We start from the raw sequence: 20,250 nt of genomic DNA on the forward strand, positions 1-20,250 counted from the left end.
TTTTATGAATGGGTGACATCACAGGCTTTGGCGTCTCGCGGTCTGAGCGGCTTGTTAAGACACAGAAACAGCCCGAGGGGGCGGGCAGGGTTCGAGCTGGGGGGGGGGAGAGACGGAGCGCTACCGAGGCTGCTTTGGGAACGGCTATAAATGGCAACGGTCCAGGCCGACTGGAGGAGAGGGAAGGGAGGGAAGAAGGAGAGATAGAAGGAGCTGGGAGAGATGAATGGGGCGAAAGTGAAAGTGGGAGCCTCCGAAGAAGAGGGCGATTCAGGATCGTGCTGCAAATTAGGAGGGGGCGCCGGCGGCCGGGAGACTTTGCAACGCTGGGCTTGCGAGTATGCATTGCAGAAAAAAACACACACACACAGGAATTGTGGTTGTTTTTTGCTTGCGTTTTGGAAACAAGTTGGGCGCTTGCAAAGTCCCGATTCCAAGCTGCCTGCGAAGCGGCTGGTGGCGGGGGGGGGGCGGGAGGGGGAGGCAGCAAGGTCGATCCTCAGCCGCTCTGCTCAGGATCTCATCCTGCGACTCCGAGAAGAGTCGGCTGCAAAAGTTGGGTCGGATTCATTCAGCAAACGCTGAGCGCCAGGGGCAGGATAGGAATATCGATAGGGTCCTTGCTGGGAGAATTTATTGGAATGATTGTTTTGCAGCCTCATGCAGTGAATTCAGTGGTATTTAGCAATGATTCACACCACAACCCACGCATTTTATTTTATTTTTTAAAAAGTTGGTTCCCCCACCACCTCTAGTCGATTTGCAGCTGTGGAGCGTGTGAACGAGCTAACACGTGACCAGACTGGGATTAAACATTCATCCCGGAAACTCTTCAGAAATCGAACTCGTCTCAAACGTCACCGCTTTCATCTCCTTTCTAGAAGGATCCCGGTTTTCACCGCGCGTTGATAATTAATCAATCAATCAATTATTCCCGGACTTTTGCAGTCACCGAAACTGGAGGGTATCGAAACTTTAAAAGCCCCCCCCCAGCTTAATCCATTGCATGTCTTGTTTTCTAAAACAGCTTCCAAATCCGCTCTCCCATCGCTCTTCGGCCTTAACGCTTTGGAGCCCAGTTTAAATAAAATTAAATATAGCTTAAATAACTATAGATGGTGCCTGTAGCAGTCGGCGACCGGGGGGGGGGTGGGAGCAGGAAGATCTTTAATAAAATAAAAAAACCCGGCTAATTTTCCTCTCTTGAGAAACATCTTAACATCTGCATTAAGGATGGCGAAGGAACGCCTTCTGGGAGAAAGTTTGCAAATCTATAAATATATATATTTACATGATATTAAGTGTGTGTTTAATGGGTGGCGGTGATCCGGGGGGGGGGGACTTTAATACCCCATTTGTTTCCGTGTATGGAGGAGGAGGGCGGGGGAGGGGGAGGAGGCAGCGGGGAGGCGAAAGTGTCAAATCTGTCGTTAAAAACTATTTATTTTTCAAGTGCCTGTCACATTCCTTTCATCCTCGTCTTTTTCCGGATAAAATGCCCCCGAGCTCCCTACACCTGCAGCTCTCCCCAGTCTCTCTTTAAAAAAAGAAGAAGAGGGGGCGGGAACTCCTTGCTTCCCATGATGTTTGGCTTTGGAAAAAAGAGAAAAAAAATCACCCCAAACTCCCTTTTCAATTCCGTCCCATAGAAGAAAAATTGCTGCGGGAGCCACGCCCCCTCCCCTCCCTCCCCTCCTGCGATTGGCTCCTCCGCACGGCGCTCGGCCCCGCCCATTCCTCCCCGGCCCCTATAAATAGCTGGTCCTGCTCGACGGCGCGGCACTTGCAGCGCGTCGTCCGTCTCGCTGCGCGCCTGGATTTCCCGTTTTTCCTCGCTTTCCCTCCTCCGCCGCCTCGACCCTTCGCGCAGCCATGAAGGTGGCCACCGCCGCAGCGCCCGCCGTGTCGCCCGGCCCCAGCTGCGCCCTGAAAGGCGTGCGCCTGGGCTCCGGGGGCGCGGGCGAGCCGGTGTCGCGGTGCCTGTCGGAGCAGAGCGTCTCCTTGTCCCGGGCCGGCAGCCCGCCGCCCCCTCGGGGCTTGCCCCTGTGCCCGGAGCAGGCAGCCGCCGCCGCCTCGCTGCTCATGGACATGAAGGGCTGCTACTCGCGCCTGGCCGGGCTGGTGCCCACCCTGCCCCGCCACCGACGGGTCTCCAAGGTCGAAATCCTCCAGCACGTCATCGATTACATCTGGGACCTCCAGCTGGAGCTGCAGCATCCGCTGGGCGCCGGGCCGACCCCGCAGAGGGCCACGGACGAGCCGGCCGGAGCCGTGCCCGAGGTGAGCCCCGGCCGCTGACCCACCGCGCCGCCGTCTCTCCCTGGGCTACTTGGGGGGGTACCACGGGGGGCAGCGAGAGGAGGGTTTCACGGTGTCCCTTGCCTGCCCACGGAGCCTCCGGCTAGGGGGGCTTTTCCAGCCTTGCGCCCCCACCCCGATGATTTGACTCCCTTTTCCATCCGGACGCCACCTTCCCCTGGTCTCCGTGGCGGAGTCGCTTGGGTGCCCTATCATGCGCTTTTTGGGCTGCTGCTTCTGCTTCTACTTCTTCTGGGGGGTGTTTTCACCCCACCCCAAATCCTGCCACCCTCTCCTGGGGTTGCCCTTCCGCGCTGTGGACTCTTAACGACCTGGCACCCTTAGGTGCCGCTGCTGCCTTTGATGTTTTTACTTTCTGGACGTCCATTCTTGGGGAGGGGATTCCCACGCCACCCCTGTGTGTGCGCTTTCGTTTTTCAACATGGAGGCGATGCCCTCTGCCTGGTGTTCCTAGTCGCCCCCACCCCATTTTTACCTATTTTAGATATTGCCCCTTCTTTGCCGTGGGTGGGTGTGTTAATCTTCCCCATCCCATAACCATAGTTTCTGTATCCTGACCCTGTATTCCTCTTCCCTGATGCCTCTTGTGACCTCTTCTCCCCCCCCCTCAAAATTCTTCTGATTCCCACCCCCTTTTTTGCCCCCTTTTGGGGGAGATGGGGCAAACCCCCCAGCCTTTATTGTGGCTTCTCCTTGCGGCTGTCAATATTGAGCCCTTGGCTATTGCATTAAAAGCACTGTATTCAAATCAAGGCTGGATGGATTCTCTCCCTTAGCAGAAAATACTTTTTGCCCTTGCCCATTCTCCTCCTTCGGTCCTCTCCCACATGCTGTGCCTTTTTTTGGGGGGGGGGGTTCAGGGCAGCCCCATGGATATTTCCCATCATCCCTGGCCTGTGGCTGCAAGGGCTGATGGGAGATAAGAGTCCCAGTCTCCCCTTTGCTACAGGAAGATGACAGTTGCTGCCTAGGGAAACTGGAATGGCAATGGCTCTTGCTTGCAGTCTGGTGGACTTTGCTCCTGCCATTGATGTTGTTTGTCTGTGTGTTCTGGGTTAGGCTTGATGGAATCTGGTAGCACTGAACCCAGTCACCCTTACTTTTCAGAAGCTTCACAAGCTTCTGGGTTTCACAGCAGTCTTCAGCAGAGTGCTGGCTTCATCCCTAGGCAAAAAAGGGGGAGTTAAGAACTGATGTTGCTGTTGAGGGTCTCAAAACAGCCTTCTGTGGATTTACGAATTGCAGCGCTATTGGTTTTTATCTCCATGCTGATCAATCTTATCTTGTGTTTACTTCCAGCCTGCTTGTGTAAATGCTGATGACCGGATCCTGTGCCGCTGAGGGCCAGTCTGGCCTGCGGAACGTCCTTGGAAGACATGGCTTTCCTGTTGCTCCTCCAATGGCAGGGGAAGGAATTCTCTCCTCTCCCAACGGACTAGGTTCCAGTGGACTTAGACAGAGAGACTGCAAAGGACATTTTTACCGGAGGTGAAGGAGAGTTGAAACCAACAGCCTCTGCCCCACTTTCCCCGTGTCGAAAGGGTGCCGCGTGGGTGTCTCTTAGCGAGAAAGAGGAACCAGCGCCGGTGAACTCAAACTGAACTCAAAAGCAGCACCCTCTATGGAAGGGGTTTAATGCTTAAAACAGGCAGTGCTTGTTCTTTGTTTAAGAAAAGAGAAAAGCAGCGTGTTGTAACTCTCTCCAAAATACTTCTCAGATTTCTGAGAATCATTCTTGTATTGTATATTACAATGATAATGTTCCCCCCCTGAGAATATTGTTCTACAATAGTTTGAGGTTTTTGTTATTAAAACAAATGCATATTGCGACAAATGGTCCTTTGGGGTTGTGTGGCTTTTATTGGGTGGAAGGGGGTTTTGGGGTATAAATTAGGCCAGTTGCTATCTGGGAAAGAGGTGTTTGGAAGACCATACAAATCACCACCCTGTCTGGGGAAAAGAAAAACCAGGAGCCAACGTCCCCCTCAAATTCTGAATCCTCACACATTCTTGGTCATTCTTAACAGCCCTGCATGGTGGTTGTTGTTTAGTCGTTTAGTCGTGTCCGACTCTTCCTAACCCCCTGGACCAGAGCACACCAAGCACTTCTGTCCTCCACTGCCTCCCGCAGTTTGGCCAGACGCATGTTTGTAGTTTCGAGAACACTGTCCAACCATCTCATCCTCTGGCGTCCCCTTCTCCTTGTGCCCTCCATCTTTCCCAACATCAGGGTCTTTTCCAGGGAGTCTTCTCTTCTCAGGAGGTGGCCAAAGTATTGGAGCCTCAGCTTCAGGATCTGTCCTTCCAGTGAGCACTCAGGGCTGATTTCCTTCAGAATGGAGAGGTTTGATCATCTTGCAGTCCATGGGACTCTCAAGAGTCTCCTCCAGCACCAGAATTCAAAAGCATCCATTCTTCGGCCATAAGCCTTCTTTATGGTCCAGCTCTCACATCCATACATCACTACTGGGAAAACCATAGCTTGAACTATACGGACCCTGCATGGTCGGCCAACATTATTATCTGGCTCACAGGGGGAGGCAGGTCTACTTTCAGATCTCCTGGGAAAGTTACTAGAAACTTGCAGTCTGTAGCTTATGCAGCAACCTTTCCCAAGCCAGTCCCTTCCAGATGCTGTAGTTGACATAGAATCACATAGAATCATAAAGTTGTGGAGTTGGTAGTCCAGGCATGTTGAAAGTCCGTTTCGGGGGCCTAATCCGGCCCCCGTGGCAGTATATGTCCTGGGGTAAAATTGTAAAAAAAACCTCAATAACTTCAATCCTAAAAAAAGCTTTGGTCGGCCCTCACACATGTTCACTTCATCGAATCTGGCCCTCTTAAAAGTTTGGGCACCCCTGATCTACAACATCATACCCTCCAGTCCACTTCCCATAGTCTCTGGCCATTGGGCTTGCTTGCTGGGGCTGATGGGAGTCCCAGCAGTAGAATCATAGAACTGGAAGGGGCCCTGAGGGTCATCTAGTCCAGCCCCATGAATGCAGGAATTTTGTTGCCCAACTTGGGGTTTGGACCCACAACCCTGAGAATAAGAGTCTCATGATCTATGACTGAGTTATCCCAGGGATGTGTTTGGTGGGCGCCACAAGGGCCCACTCAGCATTGCAGGGGGTTGGGCTAGATGACCTTTGGGGTGTCCCAACTCCACAGTTTTATGATTCTATGACCCTGTTTTGGAGTACAGCACAGCTCCTATCTGCCTGAACCAGTGGAAGGCTGATGGCAACAGCTTCTCTCCACAACTGGGGGCTGAGTGCTTTTCACTGTGGAGATGGGAGATGATTATTGGAGGAGTAGTTCCTACTTGCACAGCCTGAACTTGTGGGGGCCTGAATATCTGATGATTTCTTCCTCTTCTGACTGTGTGTGGGCGATCGGGGATCTATTGGTCTCCTTCCAGCCCTTCTCTGGAAATGCGTTATCGGTTTTGCAGGATACTTTTCCTGCAAAAAAAAAAAAAAAAAAAAAAAGCAGAGTGTGTCAGAAATGAGCAAGGATGCGAAAGTCTGCAAGCTTGTGCACGACCCCTGCAACATCGTACTGGGGATTCGACTAACCCAGCTTTCCCCAAACTGGTGCCCTCTATTTCTTTTGGGTTACAACCCCAGATCAGCTCCAGTCGGCACAAGGTTGGGGAAGCCTGGGCTAGATTGAGGAACACTTCAATATCTTCTCTCTCTCTCTCTCTCTCTCTCTCTGTGTGTGTGTGTGTGTGTACACAGAGGCAGATACAGTGGTACCTTGGGTTAAGTACTTAATTCGTTCTAGAGGTCCGTACTTAACCTGAAACTGTTCTTAACCTGAAGCACCACTTTAGCTAATGGGGCCTCCCCCTGCCGCCGCGCCGCCAGAGCACGATTTCTGTTCTCATCCTGAAGCAAAGTTCTTAACCTGAAGCACTATTTTTGGGTTAGTGGAGTCTGTAACCTGAAGCGTATGTAACCTGAAGCGTATGTAACCCGAGGTACCACTGTAATAATAAAAAATACGCTTCTTTTTTTCCAAGGAGCTTGAGCTGAAATAATGATCTGGCCGCTTCTTGCAGCCCCACAAGCAACCTTTGGTAAGGCTTCTAGGTGACCTCTGAAGTTATCTTCCCACCAGGTTTGGTGGCTTCCTTTTTATTCCCATTTCACAGACTGGAGAACTGAGGCCAAAGGAATAGCCCTGTACAGTGCAAGCCATGCAGCTTTTGCATGGCTTTTACGGAAACAGGATGGGAGAGCGTTTTGCCTGGGCGGGTGAGTAATGCCACTGCTGTGGGCGGGGTGAAGCGCAGCTTTGCCAGTTTTTTGTGTGACAGAAGAGAGAATGAGGCTGGCCTAACATAGCTAGCGAGTGACTCCCTAGTGCCTGAAGCAATTGCAGGGAGCACAGCTGGAAGAATGAAAAGCTGCGTCACGCATAAATTGAGCTTGAGGCTGGGTGCCGGAATGCGGTAGGAGTGCCCTTGACCGTGTGCAGAGTGCACAACATTTGAGTAATAGCTGGGAGCAGTGCTGCTAAGCCAAGAGAGGTTTCTGCTCTTGAAATTTCCCTCTTTACAGAAATCCCCATCGGATTTGCCCATTTTGCGCACACTGAGACTGATTTCAGCCCCAACTGGTGGGGCAAATCCTGCCTTCTTGGACTTAAAAGAGGAGGTACACAAAAGTCCTTCCAAAAACCATGCTGCTCCAGGCAGGCAAAGCTTTTACAATAGATAAGTAAAGGTAAAGGGACCCCTGACCATTAGGTCCAGTCGTGGCTGACTGGGGTTGCGGCGCTCATCTCGCTTTATTGGCCAAGGGAGCCGGCGTACAGCTTCCGGGTCATGTGGCCAGCAGGACTAAGCCGCTTCTGGCGAACCAGAGCAGCACATGGAAACTCCGTTTACCTTCCCCCTGGAGGGAAGTAGACCTATTGATCTACTTGCACTGTGACGTGTTTTCGAACTGCTAGGTTGGCTGGAGCAGGGACCAAGCAACAGGAGCTCACCCTGTCACGGAGACTCGAACCATAGAATCATAGAATCCTAGAGTTGGAAGAGACCACAAGAGCCATGGAGTCCAACCCCCTGCCAAGCAGGAAACACCATCAGAGCACTCCTGACATATGGTTGTCAAGCCTCTGCTTAAAGACCTCCAAAGTAGGAGACTCCACCACACTCCTTGGCAGCAAATTCCACTGTCCAACAGCTCTTACTGTCAGGAAGTTCTTCCTAATGTTTAGGTGGAATCTTCTTTCTTGTAGTTTGGATCCATTGCTCCGTGTCCGCTTCTCTGGAGCAGCAGAAAACAACCTTTCTCCCTCCTCTATGTGACATCCTTTTATATATTTGAACATGGCTATCATATCACCCCTTAACCTCCTCTTCTCCAGGCTAAACATGCCCAGCTCCCTTAGCCGTTCCTCATAAGGCATCGTTTCCAGGCCTTTGACCATTTTGGTTGCCCTCCTCTGGACACGTTCCAGTTGGTCAGTGTCCTTCTTGAATTGTGGTGCCCAGAACTGGACACAGTACTCCAGGTGAGGTCTGACCAGAGGTCTGACCAGAACCACCGACCTTCTGATCAGTAAGTCCTAGGCTCTGTGGTTTAACCCAAAGCGCCACCCGCATCCCTTTTCCAATAGATACCTGCATGTAAAAAAGCAGAACAGTGAAAGTTGCCAACTTCTCCATGATTGCTGCTAGTTTATTGTATGCAGTGAGATATTTCTGCAAGAATTCCATGCGATTCCTCCTTGCGCAGTAGTCCCAGGAAGAGGGAGCCTACCAGCTGATCTTACCTGTATGTAAGCTAGGGCTGCTTTTTGGCACTTGGATTCCTTCTCGAAAATTGCCAAAATCTGTCCCAGGCCCAGCTCAGAAGACTGGCCAAATGTATGTGCCACGAGATGGGCATCTTGCAGCCTTTGAGATGATGTTGGGCTCCTCTCAGCCCAGCCAACATGGCCAAACCCTGTGCATGATGGGAGCTGCAATCCATCCCAAACTCCTCCATCCCAAACCCCTAAGGCTTCTCCCAAAGCTTCATGGGGATTGTAGTCTGTGTTAGAAGCTGCCGCCAGCATCCCTCGCAGCGAGAGGGAAGCTGTGGGCCGGGCAAGCGGCTGTGGGCCTTGATGGATCCAACTTCCCAAGGAGATTGCAAGCAGAACCTCCTCTTGGCTTCCTGCCCTCACATCTGCCAGGCGGTATCTGCAGCTGTTTGGCCCGTGGCAGATTTGTGACTAAGCTGCACTGGCAATCCTGTTTGGGAACAGAGCTAAGTCATCAATAACTTTGGAAAAGGAAGGACTGATGTTGCATCCCTCACCACGCCCAGAACCTAAGGAGAACCCAGCTGATGCATCCGGCCGGTATCCCCTCAAGTCTAGCATCCCCCAGGGCAGATCCCCCAGTGAAAAACCTTCAAACAGGACCTGAGGACAAGATCCCTCTGTCCGTGTTTGAAAAAGAAAAGGTTCTGACCTCCTTTTACTCCTTTGCCTAGTCCTCAGACCTTAGCTGGCACAAAAGAGTCTTTGAGAAAGAGTATTCTTGCAGAGTATTGCTGCTTTTATTCTTAAAAAGTCTTCTTCTCCAACCATGACCGACAGCTTTTACACACACCAAACGCAACCAGCTTTCTACCATCCAACCAACGCACCACCAAACGCAACCATTGACCACTCTATACTGTTGTTGTCGTTTAGTCATGTCCGACTCTTCGTGACCTGGACCAGAGCACGCCAGGCACTCCTGTCTTCCACTGCCTCCCACAGTTTGGTCAAACTCATGCTGGTAGCTTCAAGAACACTGTCCCACCATCTCGTCCTCTGTCGTCCCCTTCTCCTTGTGCCCTCCATCTTTCCCAACATCAGGGTCTTTTCCAGGGAGTCTTCTCATGAGGTGGCCAAAGTCTTGGAGCCTCAGCTTCACGATCTGTCCTTCCAGTGAGCACTCAGGGCTGGTTTCCTTCAGAATGGAGAGGTTTGTTCTTCTTGCAGTCCATGGGACTCTCAAGAGTCTCCTCCAGCACCAGAATTCAAAAGCATCAGTTCTTTGGTGATCAGCCTTCTTTATGGTCCAGCTCTCACTTCCATACATCACTACTGGGAAAACCATGGGTTTAACTATTCGGACCTTTGTCAACAAGGTGATGTCTCTGCTTTTTAAGATGCTGTCTAGGTTTGTCATTGCTTTTCTCCCAACCTCAGACCTTAATTGGCACAAAAGAGTCTTTGAGAAAGAGTATTCTTGCAGAGTATTCTTAAAAAGTCTTCTCCTCCAACCACGACCGACAGCTTTTACACACACCAAACACAACCAGCTTTCTACCATCCAACCCGCCCACCACCAAATGCAACCATTGACCACTCTATATATACAGTTACAGATAGGTAGCCGTGTTGGTCTGCCATAGTCAAAATAAAAAAATTCCTTCCAGTAGCACCTTAAAGACCAACTAAGTTAGTTCTTGGTATGAGCTTTCGTGTGCATGCACACTTCTTCAGATACACACGAAAGCTCATACCAAGAACTAACTTAGTTGGTCTTTAAGGTGCTACTGGAAGGAATCTATATATACAGGTAGAATTTGGTGAAAAGTTGCATGAGCCATTGTAGGCCGCTGACTCATGCTGACTTAGTTCTTTTAGCATTAAAGAAACAGTGGCCAATGTTTAGCCATGACACCCTCTCCCCTCCCGCGGTTTCCAGCATCTGATATTGAGAAGCAATGTTTCCGCTGGTCTTGGCTGCGGGAAGCATAGTCACGATGGCTAGTAGCCACTGACAGCCGTTTCCTCCATGAATTCATCAAACTTTCTTTTAAAGTCACCCAGGTTGGTGGGCATCAACCAATCCCAAACATGACATCATCTGAAGTTTGTCTAGCCTTAATGAATCCTGCCTTGTCAGAATGTAAAATCCTATTGGGAAATGATATACAATGAATTGAAGAAACTGTTAAAAATAACTTTTGTAAAAAAAACACCCAGAAGCCTTTTTATTATTAGGTATTTTAGGTCAAGACATACCAAAAGAAATGAGGACTTTATTTATGTATGCCACTACAGCAGCAAGAATGTTGAATGCACAAAATTGGAAGACTGGAGAAATACCAACTAAAGAACAATGGCAAGAGAAGTTGATGAACTATGCAGAACTGGCAAAAATGACAGACAGACTAAGAGAAAAAGACAACAGAGACTTTGAAAAAGATTGGGAACCATTCATATTATATTTGCAGAAACAAAGAAAGGCAACAGACTTGATGGCAGGATTTAAATAAACATTCACATCATCAGCATCAGAAAATGTTTAGAAGATAGTGACATAGGATGGTGTATTTACTTTTATTTTTATATTTTTAGGTTTGATGTTATGTTATTAATAACTTTTTCTGTTGAGAGATAGCAAAGTGGGTGAAAATAGAAAAAAACCAGAAACGCAAGTTGAGGGAAGTATTGGAGGGGAGGGAGGGAGGAATATATAGTAAACATTAAGAATTTGAGATGTATGTAATGAATGAAAAAGAAAAATTAATTAATTTTTTTTTAAAAAATGAATCCTGCTTCGTCCCTCATTGTTTTTGGCGACCTCACTTCTTGCTGTTCTTAACCTGAACACTATTCTTAACCTGAAGTACCACTTTAGCTAAAGGGGCCTCCCGCTGCCACCGCCACGCAATTTTTGTTCTCATCCTGAAGCAAAGTTCTTAACCTGAGGTACTATTTCTGGGTTAGCAGAGTCTGTAACCTGAAGTGTCTGTAACCTGAAGCATCTGTAACCCAAAGTACCACTGTAAGGTAAAGGTAAAGGGACCCCTGACCATTAGGTCCAGTCGTGGCCGACTCTGGGGTTGCGGCGCTCATCTCGCTTTACTGGCCGAGGGAGCCGGCGTACAGCTTCCGGGTCATGTGGCCAGCATGACTAAAGCGCTTCTGGCGAACCAGAGCAGCGCATGGAAACACCCTTTACCTTCCCACCGGAGTGGTACCTATTTATCTACTTGCACTTTGACGTGCTTTTGAACTGCTAGGTGGGCAGGAGCAGGGACCGAACAACGGGAGCTCACCCCGTCGCGGGGATTCGAACCGCCGACCTTCCAATCGGCAAGTCCTAGGCTCTGTGGTTTAACCCACAGCGCCACCCACGTCCCATTAGTTACCACCGTACACCCATGCAAAAAAAACAAGCAAGCAAACAGAAACCTCAAGTCTGGGGGGGTCTCTGTAGTTCTGGTAAGGTGCAAGACAAATGATCTTTAAAATGAATCCCTATTTTTTAACGCAATGTAATCATGAATGTATCCAAATTTGACTGAGCATCTTTCCCCCATCCCCCTTGAAATGGCACCCCTGCTGGCCCAGGCGGTGGGATACAGGCTATTGAGGGGGGGGGGGGCTGATGGTATGCGCTCTGTAGCATAGCTGCTATGCACTGATTCCCTTTCTTTTTCTTTCTCTCTCTCTCTCCTGGCTTCCACCCAGCCCATCTGGAGCCTGGCTTGGCCTGCCTGTTTGTTAATGTTTCAATCAGCTGTACGCTGTGGTATGTGCACGTTATTTAACCTGAACTTCCCCAGGTGTACGAAGGCGCCGCTCTGTCTGAGGCGCCGAGCCCTTCCCAGGCTGCCTCACCTCCCTTTGGCACCAAACAGTTATACAAACACGCCTCCCCCAGCACACTCGCGCTGACGCACACACGGCCGCGCATAGAGACAGCTGCCTTGTGTGGCTCATGAAATTCCCTCCCTGCCCACAGCTGCAGCCGGGCCCTGAGAACAGTTTGCCTTGCACAAGAGGGAAAGTTGGGGGGGGGGGAGAGAGCAGGGAAAGGGAGGGGGGAAGGATACAGTGTGCGCATGCACACACACACACATTCCCGCACACTTCCTTTTAACTTCTGCCTGGAAAATAATTAGATTAAACCCTTCTGAGCCAGGCTGATTTGGACTGCTCTTGCGTGCATCCAGGGGTCCGCGCATTTGACCCGAAGAACATCACAAGAGCCTGGTTGCAGGATCAGGCCCATCTAAGGCCAGCATCCTGTTCCCACAGTGGCCAGACGGATGCTTGTGGGAAACCAGCGAGCAGGATTAGAGCATGAGATTGAAGAAGGGTTTTTTCCCCCCAATCTGTCCTGAATCTTACAATATTCAGCTTCGTTGGATGAGAACGAGGTCTAGTGTTTAGCAGGGAGGGAGAAAACAATTGGGCAAAATAAATCCTGGCTATGTCCATGTTGTGAACCGCCCTGAAATCTACAGGAATAGGGCGGTCTGCAAATTTAATAAGTATAACGATGCTGATTATTTCCATCCATGTGCACTGAAAACGCACATCTATTTTATGCTCAGAAATGGACAAAAGCTGCAGTACTGACAGAAGAAGACTGGCGGAAGAAAGAGTATGTGGAAGTGGTTAAATTAAGAATAAGAAATCAGGAAGAAAATAATTTTAATAGAGAATGGGGAATTTTTTTTTGTAAACGATTTAAAACGTTAGCAGGATTAGAATAAATTGAGCTGTTAAGGTATCATTAGAAGGGGAAATCTGAAAAGAAAATAAATAAGGAATAATTTGGATGTAAGGGGAAAAAATGGAATCAACCACAGGAGGGAGGAAAGGGAAGTCGACTTAATTTGTCTGTTTTATGGGGGGGGGTTAATTAAAAAATCATATGTTTGTGGTGAAATTGAAAATGATAAATAATACTTCAGTATAATAATATAATATAATAAATATAATATAATATAATATAATAAATATAATATAATATAATATAATATAATATAATAATATAATATAATATAATATAATATAATATAATATAATATAATATAATATAATATAATATAATATAATATAATATAATATAATATAATATAATATAATATAATATAATATACAATATAACTTCCAATCCAAGCTAATTGCACTGTGATCAGATAGAAAACATACATCAATATCAGTCTTGAATTTGATGGTACAAGGACACTGATATTAAGAAAAACTATCCAACCTAAAACCATTTTCACGTACTTGACTATAAAACGTAAATTCCCTTTCACCAGGGTGCCTTAAGCAACCAGATCCAACTCTTGCTTGTACTTTTTGAGAGTTTCTCTAACGAATGAAAGTTTTTAAAAAGGAGGGAAAAAACAAGAAAACACACATCTACTTTAGAGCGGGTGAAAAGAAAGGAACGGTGCCCACGAACTAAGGTGTTGAAAAGCAAAATCGGAGAGTGTGTGTCGGTGGAAGAAGGGCAGGGGAGACTGGTTTGAAACCAGCCTGGCGGCAATTCTGAGAAGCAGCCCAGGGCCAGGTCTGCTGCAGCTGGCTTCCCGCAAGGCCTCTTGCCGTGCCCTCTTGCCCAACCGCCCAGCTGGCTTGCCGGAAGCGAAGGGTGCTGTTTTGTGAGGATTGCAAGAGGTCTCCCATTTGAGTCCCGGGTTCAGGCGGGTTTAGCTCTCTGCAGGCTGCCCCCACCTCAGCTGGGGGGCAAGGGGCATAGGAGGGTGTCGAGGCGGAGGAGGTCCAGGCGGGTGGCCCTGCTGGCTCACAAACTTTGCCCTCCTCCCCATCGCCCTTCAGAGGGAGGAGAAGAATGAGGCTCCTTTCCCCGCAGGGAGGGTTGCGCTTCTGAGCAGCAGCGCATTGCATCAATGGGGCTTGTGCAACAGCCCAGCTGCAGGCGAGCCTCACAGGGCAGTAAACACTCAGAGCAGAGGGCATCAGGGCAGGCAGCCAAGCCCAGCTCCGGCGCATCCTGTTCGGGGTGACTCAGCCGGCTGCCTCCGCCTTCCTCCCAGGGCCCACGGTGCAACTTGCAGGGAGCCGGAGACAGGGAGAAGCGCCTTCAAAAAGAATATCTCAGAGATGGGAGGCAGAGGGAGGTTAGCAGGATCTGCTCCCTGGCAAAGGGGCAAACTCTCTGCACGAAGAATCTCTCTCTCTCTCTCTCTCTCTGCCTCAGTCTCCTGTCTGCAAAATGGGTGTAATAACCAGACCTACATTTAGCGGCCCCTGGAGCTTGAACTGATATGGGGGACCTTTTGCAACCAGCAGCAAGGTCTGAGTAACCACTGGTATAGAATAAGACCACTGAAAAAAAGTAAAATTCTTCCTTGAGGTTGTTCCATTTCAGATCACACACACACACACACACACACACACACACACACACACCAATACAAACAAATTCTTGACATATCCTTATTTTTCTAAACATTGTTAATCGGGCTTCCCCAAGTCCCCCCTATCTGATTTTCATTTTACTTCATCTTTAGCAGTTTACATATATCATAGTTTCTAACCATCTTTTTTTAAAGTCACACTTAAAATAACTTCACATTTTATCACTTACAAATAATACTATTTTAAAATGCACTATCTTCTACTTCTAACCCTACAGCCTATATCCGCTTCCAAAGCTATTCTAGGATTTAAATATTAACATATTTTTTTTCAAATATTTTAAAAACTTTTTCCAATCTTCTTCTACCGTCTCTTCTCTCTGGTCTCGGAGTCTCCCGGTCAGTTCGGCAAGTTCCATATAGTCCATCATCTTCATCTGCCATTCTTCGACAGTTGGTAAATCTTGTTTCTTCCAATTCTTCCCTAGCAATATTCTCACAGCTGTTGTGGCATGCAGAAAAAAAGTAACATCCTTTTTGGGGATTTCACCCCCCACTATACCAAGTAAAAAGGCTTCTGGTTTTTTAATAAATGTGTTTTTCAACACCTTTTTCAATTCATTATAAATCCTTTCCCAGAAGTCTTTTACCTTGGGGCACGTCCACCACATGTGATAAAAGGTTCCTTCTTTTTCCTTACACTTCCAGCATTTATTATCATGAGTATGATAATAATATATATAAAATTAACTACTACATCTCAGATTTTGAATACAGTTTCTGTACTGTACTCACACATCAAAGTCCCTGGTGTGAATGACAGTTTCCGATGTCTTCTAGTTTTCTTCCCTATGCTTTACACTTTTCAAGTTATTTGGGGAGGGGGGAGTTTGAAAATTTGGGAAATGCTCTACGGATGCCTGATGCGTCGTAGAATGATTTGAGTCGGGCAACTCATGTTGGGTCTAGTGGACCCCAAAATTTTAAGCAATGTGGACTGAAAGTCACTTGTTGGGTCCATTCAGGATTAGGAGCCCTGAAGCTTAAGTTTAATTAGTTTCATGGTAGATCCATCCCAAATAATAACACCGTCTCACCTCGCAGGGCTGTTGTAAACAGTGTCTATGAATAGCTTATACTGCGATAATTTTGCATAGGTCTGAAATGCCTGACTTGCTCTCCCATCAAAGCCTCTTGGTGTTTCACAAATCATTTTAACATATGCCTGCAAAGACGTCCAAAAGATGATTCAGTCAAAATGACATGGATGTCCCTGCTGCAGGGAACAAGGGAGTGGAAGAACTCTGTGGTAGATCATCTGCTTTGCCTGCCGAAGGTCTTGGATTCAATCTTTGGAGCTGTTTCTGAAACCCTGGAGAGCCACTGCCAGCCAGTGTTGGCACTATTGAACTGGATGGACCAATGAACTCATACCGAGTCAGTTCATTGGTCCATCTCTTAGCCTGGCCTACCACACAGGGTCGTTGAGCTGCTGAGAGAGAGAGAGAGAGAGAGAGAGAGAGAGAGAGAGCGCTCAGGTGGTAGATCTTAGGGTTGTGGGTTCGAGTCCCACGTCTGGCAAAAGATTCCTGCATTACAGGGGTTAAACTGGATGAGCCTTAGTTGTCCCTTCGAATTCTACAATTCTACAATTCCATTCTATGAAAGGATCAGCACCAAAACTTCCCCTGTGTTGCTGAGTCTGCCTTGTCTTTCTTTTTTTTTTTTTAAAAAAAATTGACTTTAGAAAATTATACAGACAGCAGAACGAAGAAGCCTAAACAACAACAACAACAACAACAAATTTATTATTTATACCCTGCCCATCTGGCTGGGCTTCCCCAGCCACTCTGGGCGGCTTCCAAAAAAATATTAAAATACTGTGATACATCAAACATTAAAAGCTTCCCTAAACAGGGCTGCCTTCAGATGTCTTCTAAAAGCCTGGTAGTTGTTTTTCTCTTTGACATCTAGTGGGAGGGCGTTCCACAGGGCGGGTGCCACTACCGAGAAGGCCCTCTTCCTGGTTCCCTGTAACTTGGCTTCTCGCAGCGAGGGAACTGCCAGAAGGCCCTCGGTGCTGGACCTCAGTGTCCGGGCAGAACGATGGGGGTGGAGATGCTCCTTCAGGTATACTGGACCGAGGCCTTCTACCAATAAGAATTAATAATAGCTATTACAATAATGAAAATACTAAAATATATTTACTTCCCCTTTTGAACTTATATTCTGGTTACAATATATTACTATTCTATAAGAATCTAATATATCCTTTGCTGTCCCGTATATTATTTTATTTCCAAAATTCAGCCTAACCCTCCCCTCCTCCCCACTGCTTCCTTTCACCTGTGTGAGATCTTCCCATCATAATATATTTTTTCTAGTTGCTTTAACCAAATAGAACAACATGAAAACTGTTAAATTATAATTATTTCTTTTGTCCTTACACGCTTAACAATTGCCCATTAAGAGTTCTGCTTTAACACAATATTTCTTCATGCATTCCCATTCTGTGTAGAATTTTTGATTGATGCAGAATGGCAAGTTAAGGTTTGTAAGTTTGCCGAGATGGCAAAAATGACTGAGTCTGCCATTTTCTTGCAGCAGAAATATCAACATAGATTCTGCTTCAGGGATGGGAATCCTTCTTCTGACTGAGAGCCACATTCTCTTCTGAGCGCTTTTACTCTTACACAAGAGTAAGGGAGAGGCAAAAACACTCCAGGAATGTGAGAGGCATATCTGAAGAGGGGTGTGGTCTGGGAAGGATGTGCAAACTTGGGGTACAGTCCTGAGTGGCCCAAATTTGCTCACCCCCTTCTATCCCATGAAACTGCCACCCGATCCTCACAATTTTTGGTGGTTTTGGTAAAGCAAAACAACAACAAACCTCTTGTTACTCGAAACATATTCAATAAACATACAAGACATAGTGGCTGTACCTTTGAATAAATAAAGTATACTATAAAGGTAAAGGGACCCCTGACCATTAGGTCCAGTTGTGACCGACTCTGGGGTTGCGGCGCTCATCTCACTTTATTGGCCGAGGGAGCCGGCGTACAGCTTCCGGGTCATGTGGCCAGCATGACTAAGCCGCTTCTGGCAAACCAGAGCAGCGCACGAAAATGCCGTTTACCTTCCCGCTGGAGCGGTACCTATTTATCTACTTGCACTTTGACGTGCTTTTGAACTGCTAGGTGGGCAGGAGCAGGGACTGAGCAATGGGAGCTCACCCAGTTGCGGGGATTCAAACCGCCGACCTTCTGATCGGCAAGTCCTAGGCTCTGTGGTTTAACCCAGAACGCCACCCGCGTCCCCCGAAAAGTATACTCTACATTGTATTAAATTGTAGATTTCAACAGCAGCTACTACTATGCTATAAGATCCACTGTTCTGTGATATCATATATGCGTTTGTACTACTGATAAAGCCCAGGATGGCCAAACAAGGCTAATATTCCAGAAATCCTTGTCTTAGACTCTGTGGAACTTTAACAATTTTTCATGTGGATTGTTGGACTCTATGAACAGAGAGGTGGAATGGACACTTACACATATATGGACCTTATGCATGAACTGATTGGAGAATGAACTGAAAAAAGTCTTCTACTTTTTTCGTCGAACTTTGTGAGCTACTTCTGCTGAAATCTACAATTTAATACAATGAATAGTATACTTTATTTATTCAAATTTACAGCCGGTTACGTCTTGTGGGTTTTGGTAAAGCTGCTAAAATGAAACCAGTTGTCCGAAGAGACCTTTTTGCTGTTTCCTCAAAATCTGACCCTGCCAAACAGGGATGGCGAGACAGTCAGTGGCAAACATGCTGGCTCTGGGTTCAAATGCTGCCGCCCACACTCTCTGACATTATTCAGGCAGTGACATCAGTGAGGCTTGCGCAACTTTTCCAGGAGATGCTGAGATCCCATGAGGCAGTTCCTGCAACAGCTGAGAGGTGTGGGGGGGGGGGAATCCTCGAAGCATGCCCATTCTCCAGAAATCAGGGCCCCAAGTCTTGACGTAGGGAGGGAAGGAAGGCGAGACTTGAGGGTTCAAGAGGAACTGAGCCGCCTTGTTCAGGGATCCAGCTGAGAAAACGCTTTTGCCCATGGCCCAAAGCATTTCGGTGTCTGAAGCGGAAGCTTAAACGACTCTCACAGAGCGGTAAATCATAGAACTGTAGAGTTGGAAGGGCTCCCCAAAGATCATCTATCCCAACCCCACGCAGTGCAGGGATCTCTCACCGAACGTGGAGCTCGAACCCACAGCCCTGAGATCAATTATTTTTGTTTTACAGCATTTATTTATTTCACAACATTTATACACCGCTCAATTGCTAATAAGAAGTGCCTCAAAGTGGTTTACAAAATGACAAAACCACAAAATCGGAAGAATTATGAAGCGTTAAAATCGAAATGTGGAAAATATGGAAACGACGAGGAGAAGCAGGACTAAAATGTGGAGATCGGCTTCAGAGATCCAGACTGTGGGGAGCTTCGGAAAATTAATAAATATAATTTGGACTATAATTTGGTCTTTTTTATTTTAGTTTTTTTTAATTTTAATTGAAGCATTATGATTAGATATATTAATTGGATGTTTTTTTATTGGGAAATTAATAAAAATGATTTAAAAACAACAACTACCATAAAACCGGGAGTGGTGGAGTGATGGAAATGGAAAAGCATTAAAACATACACAAAGTTAAAATACTAACACACACACACACACACACACACACACACACACACACACACACGTAACACTAGGAAGAACTTTCTGAGAGTGGGAGCTGTGGAATAGACTCCCTTGGAAGATGGTGGACTCTCCTTCCTCCCTCCAAAAGGTGACCTACGTGGTTCTTCTCTTCCTTTAATCCCCACAACAATCCTGTGAGGTTGGCGAGTGGGGATTCGAACCCTGGTCTCAGTGACAGTTCCACAGCTGAGTGGGGATTCGAACCCTGGTCTCCCAGGTCCTAGTCCGACACTCTAACCACTGCACCACGCTAGGGCTTGCTAGGATATACGGTAGTCCCGTTCCACCTTAAAAGGGTACAGGCATGACTGTTGTGTGTCACATGCCTGTTTACTTCCAGCACAGTCTGCTGGGAACTTCTAGTTGTATATAGCTTTTGTGTTACTGCTGTTTTGCTGGAGACGAAGGGAAGCAGACATGTTTTCCTCTGTTCCTGAACTATGCTGAATAAAATGCTGTACATTATGCTTGCACATTTCTCTGTCCGCCTCTTCTGCTGTGAGAAGATTTACACACTCTGCTGATAGAACGTGCACGGGTCTCTAAACATATCTGAGGCTCGTGTCGCTGATTGATGCTGTTCCAAGGGAGATCGGCTGCCAACCGGTGGCTGGAGCCAACTGGGGGCCTGCCTGATGCCTGCCTGATGCCCCCGTCTTTCCGGCAGTATCCCAACAGGGCTGCCACAGATACTGGCAGACACTAAGTAGGGCAGGGGGTGAGGCTGAGCCTGCAGCTAGTTGTGGGTGGGTGATGCCAGGAAGGGTGCCACACAAACTTCCCCTCTGGCCTCTCCTCTTGTGCAATGCCAGGACTCAGCTCAGCAAATGGGCTCCTTCGCTTGTCGAGTGGGCTAATAATAATAATAATAATAATAATAATAATATTTATACCCCACCCATCTGGCTACACAGTTCAAGAGTGCTGAGAAAAGCTGCTCCCGGAAGTTTTTTGTTCTAGAAGACTTTATTGGTCAAGATATGATAATACAACCAATATTCTTTTATTTTAATGTTAACTCTTCTTTGCTTTTTATTTTTATT

General features: G+C 47.4%; 1 protein-coding gene across 1 annotated transcript; it reads left to right on the top strand.

Annotated features, from left to right (window-relative positions):
- The first annotated feature begins 1,772 nt into the window (after nucleotides 1-1,772).
- ID1 (inhibitor of DNA binding 1) lies at nucleotides 1,773-4,158 on the top strand. Its single transcript, XM_082227690.1, has 2 exons — nucleotides 1,773-2,280; nucleotides 3,619-4,158. The coding sequence occupies exons 1-2, from the start codon at nucleotides 1,873-1,875 to the stop codon at nucleotides 3,658-3,660; spliced, it is 450 nt and encodes a 149-aa protein (XP_082083816.1). The 5' UTR covers nucleotides 1,773-1,872; the 3' UTR covers nucleotides 3,661-4,158.
- Nucleotides 4,159-20,250: the final 16,092 nt, after the last annotated feature.

The sequence above is a fragment of the Podarcis vaucheri genome, assembly GCF_965113315.1.
Source record: "Podarcis vaucheri genome assembly, chromosome: 6".
Taxonomy (NCBI): Eukaryota; Metazoa; Chordata; class Lepidosauria; order Squamata; family Lacertidae; genus Podarcis; species Podarcis vaucheri.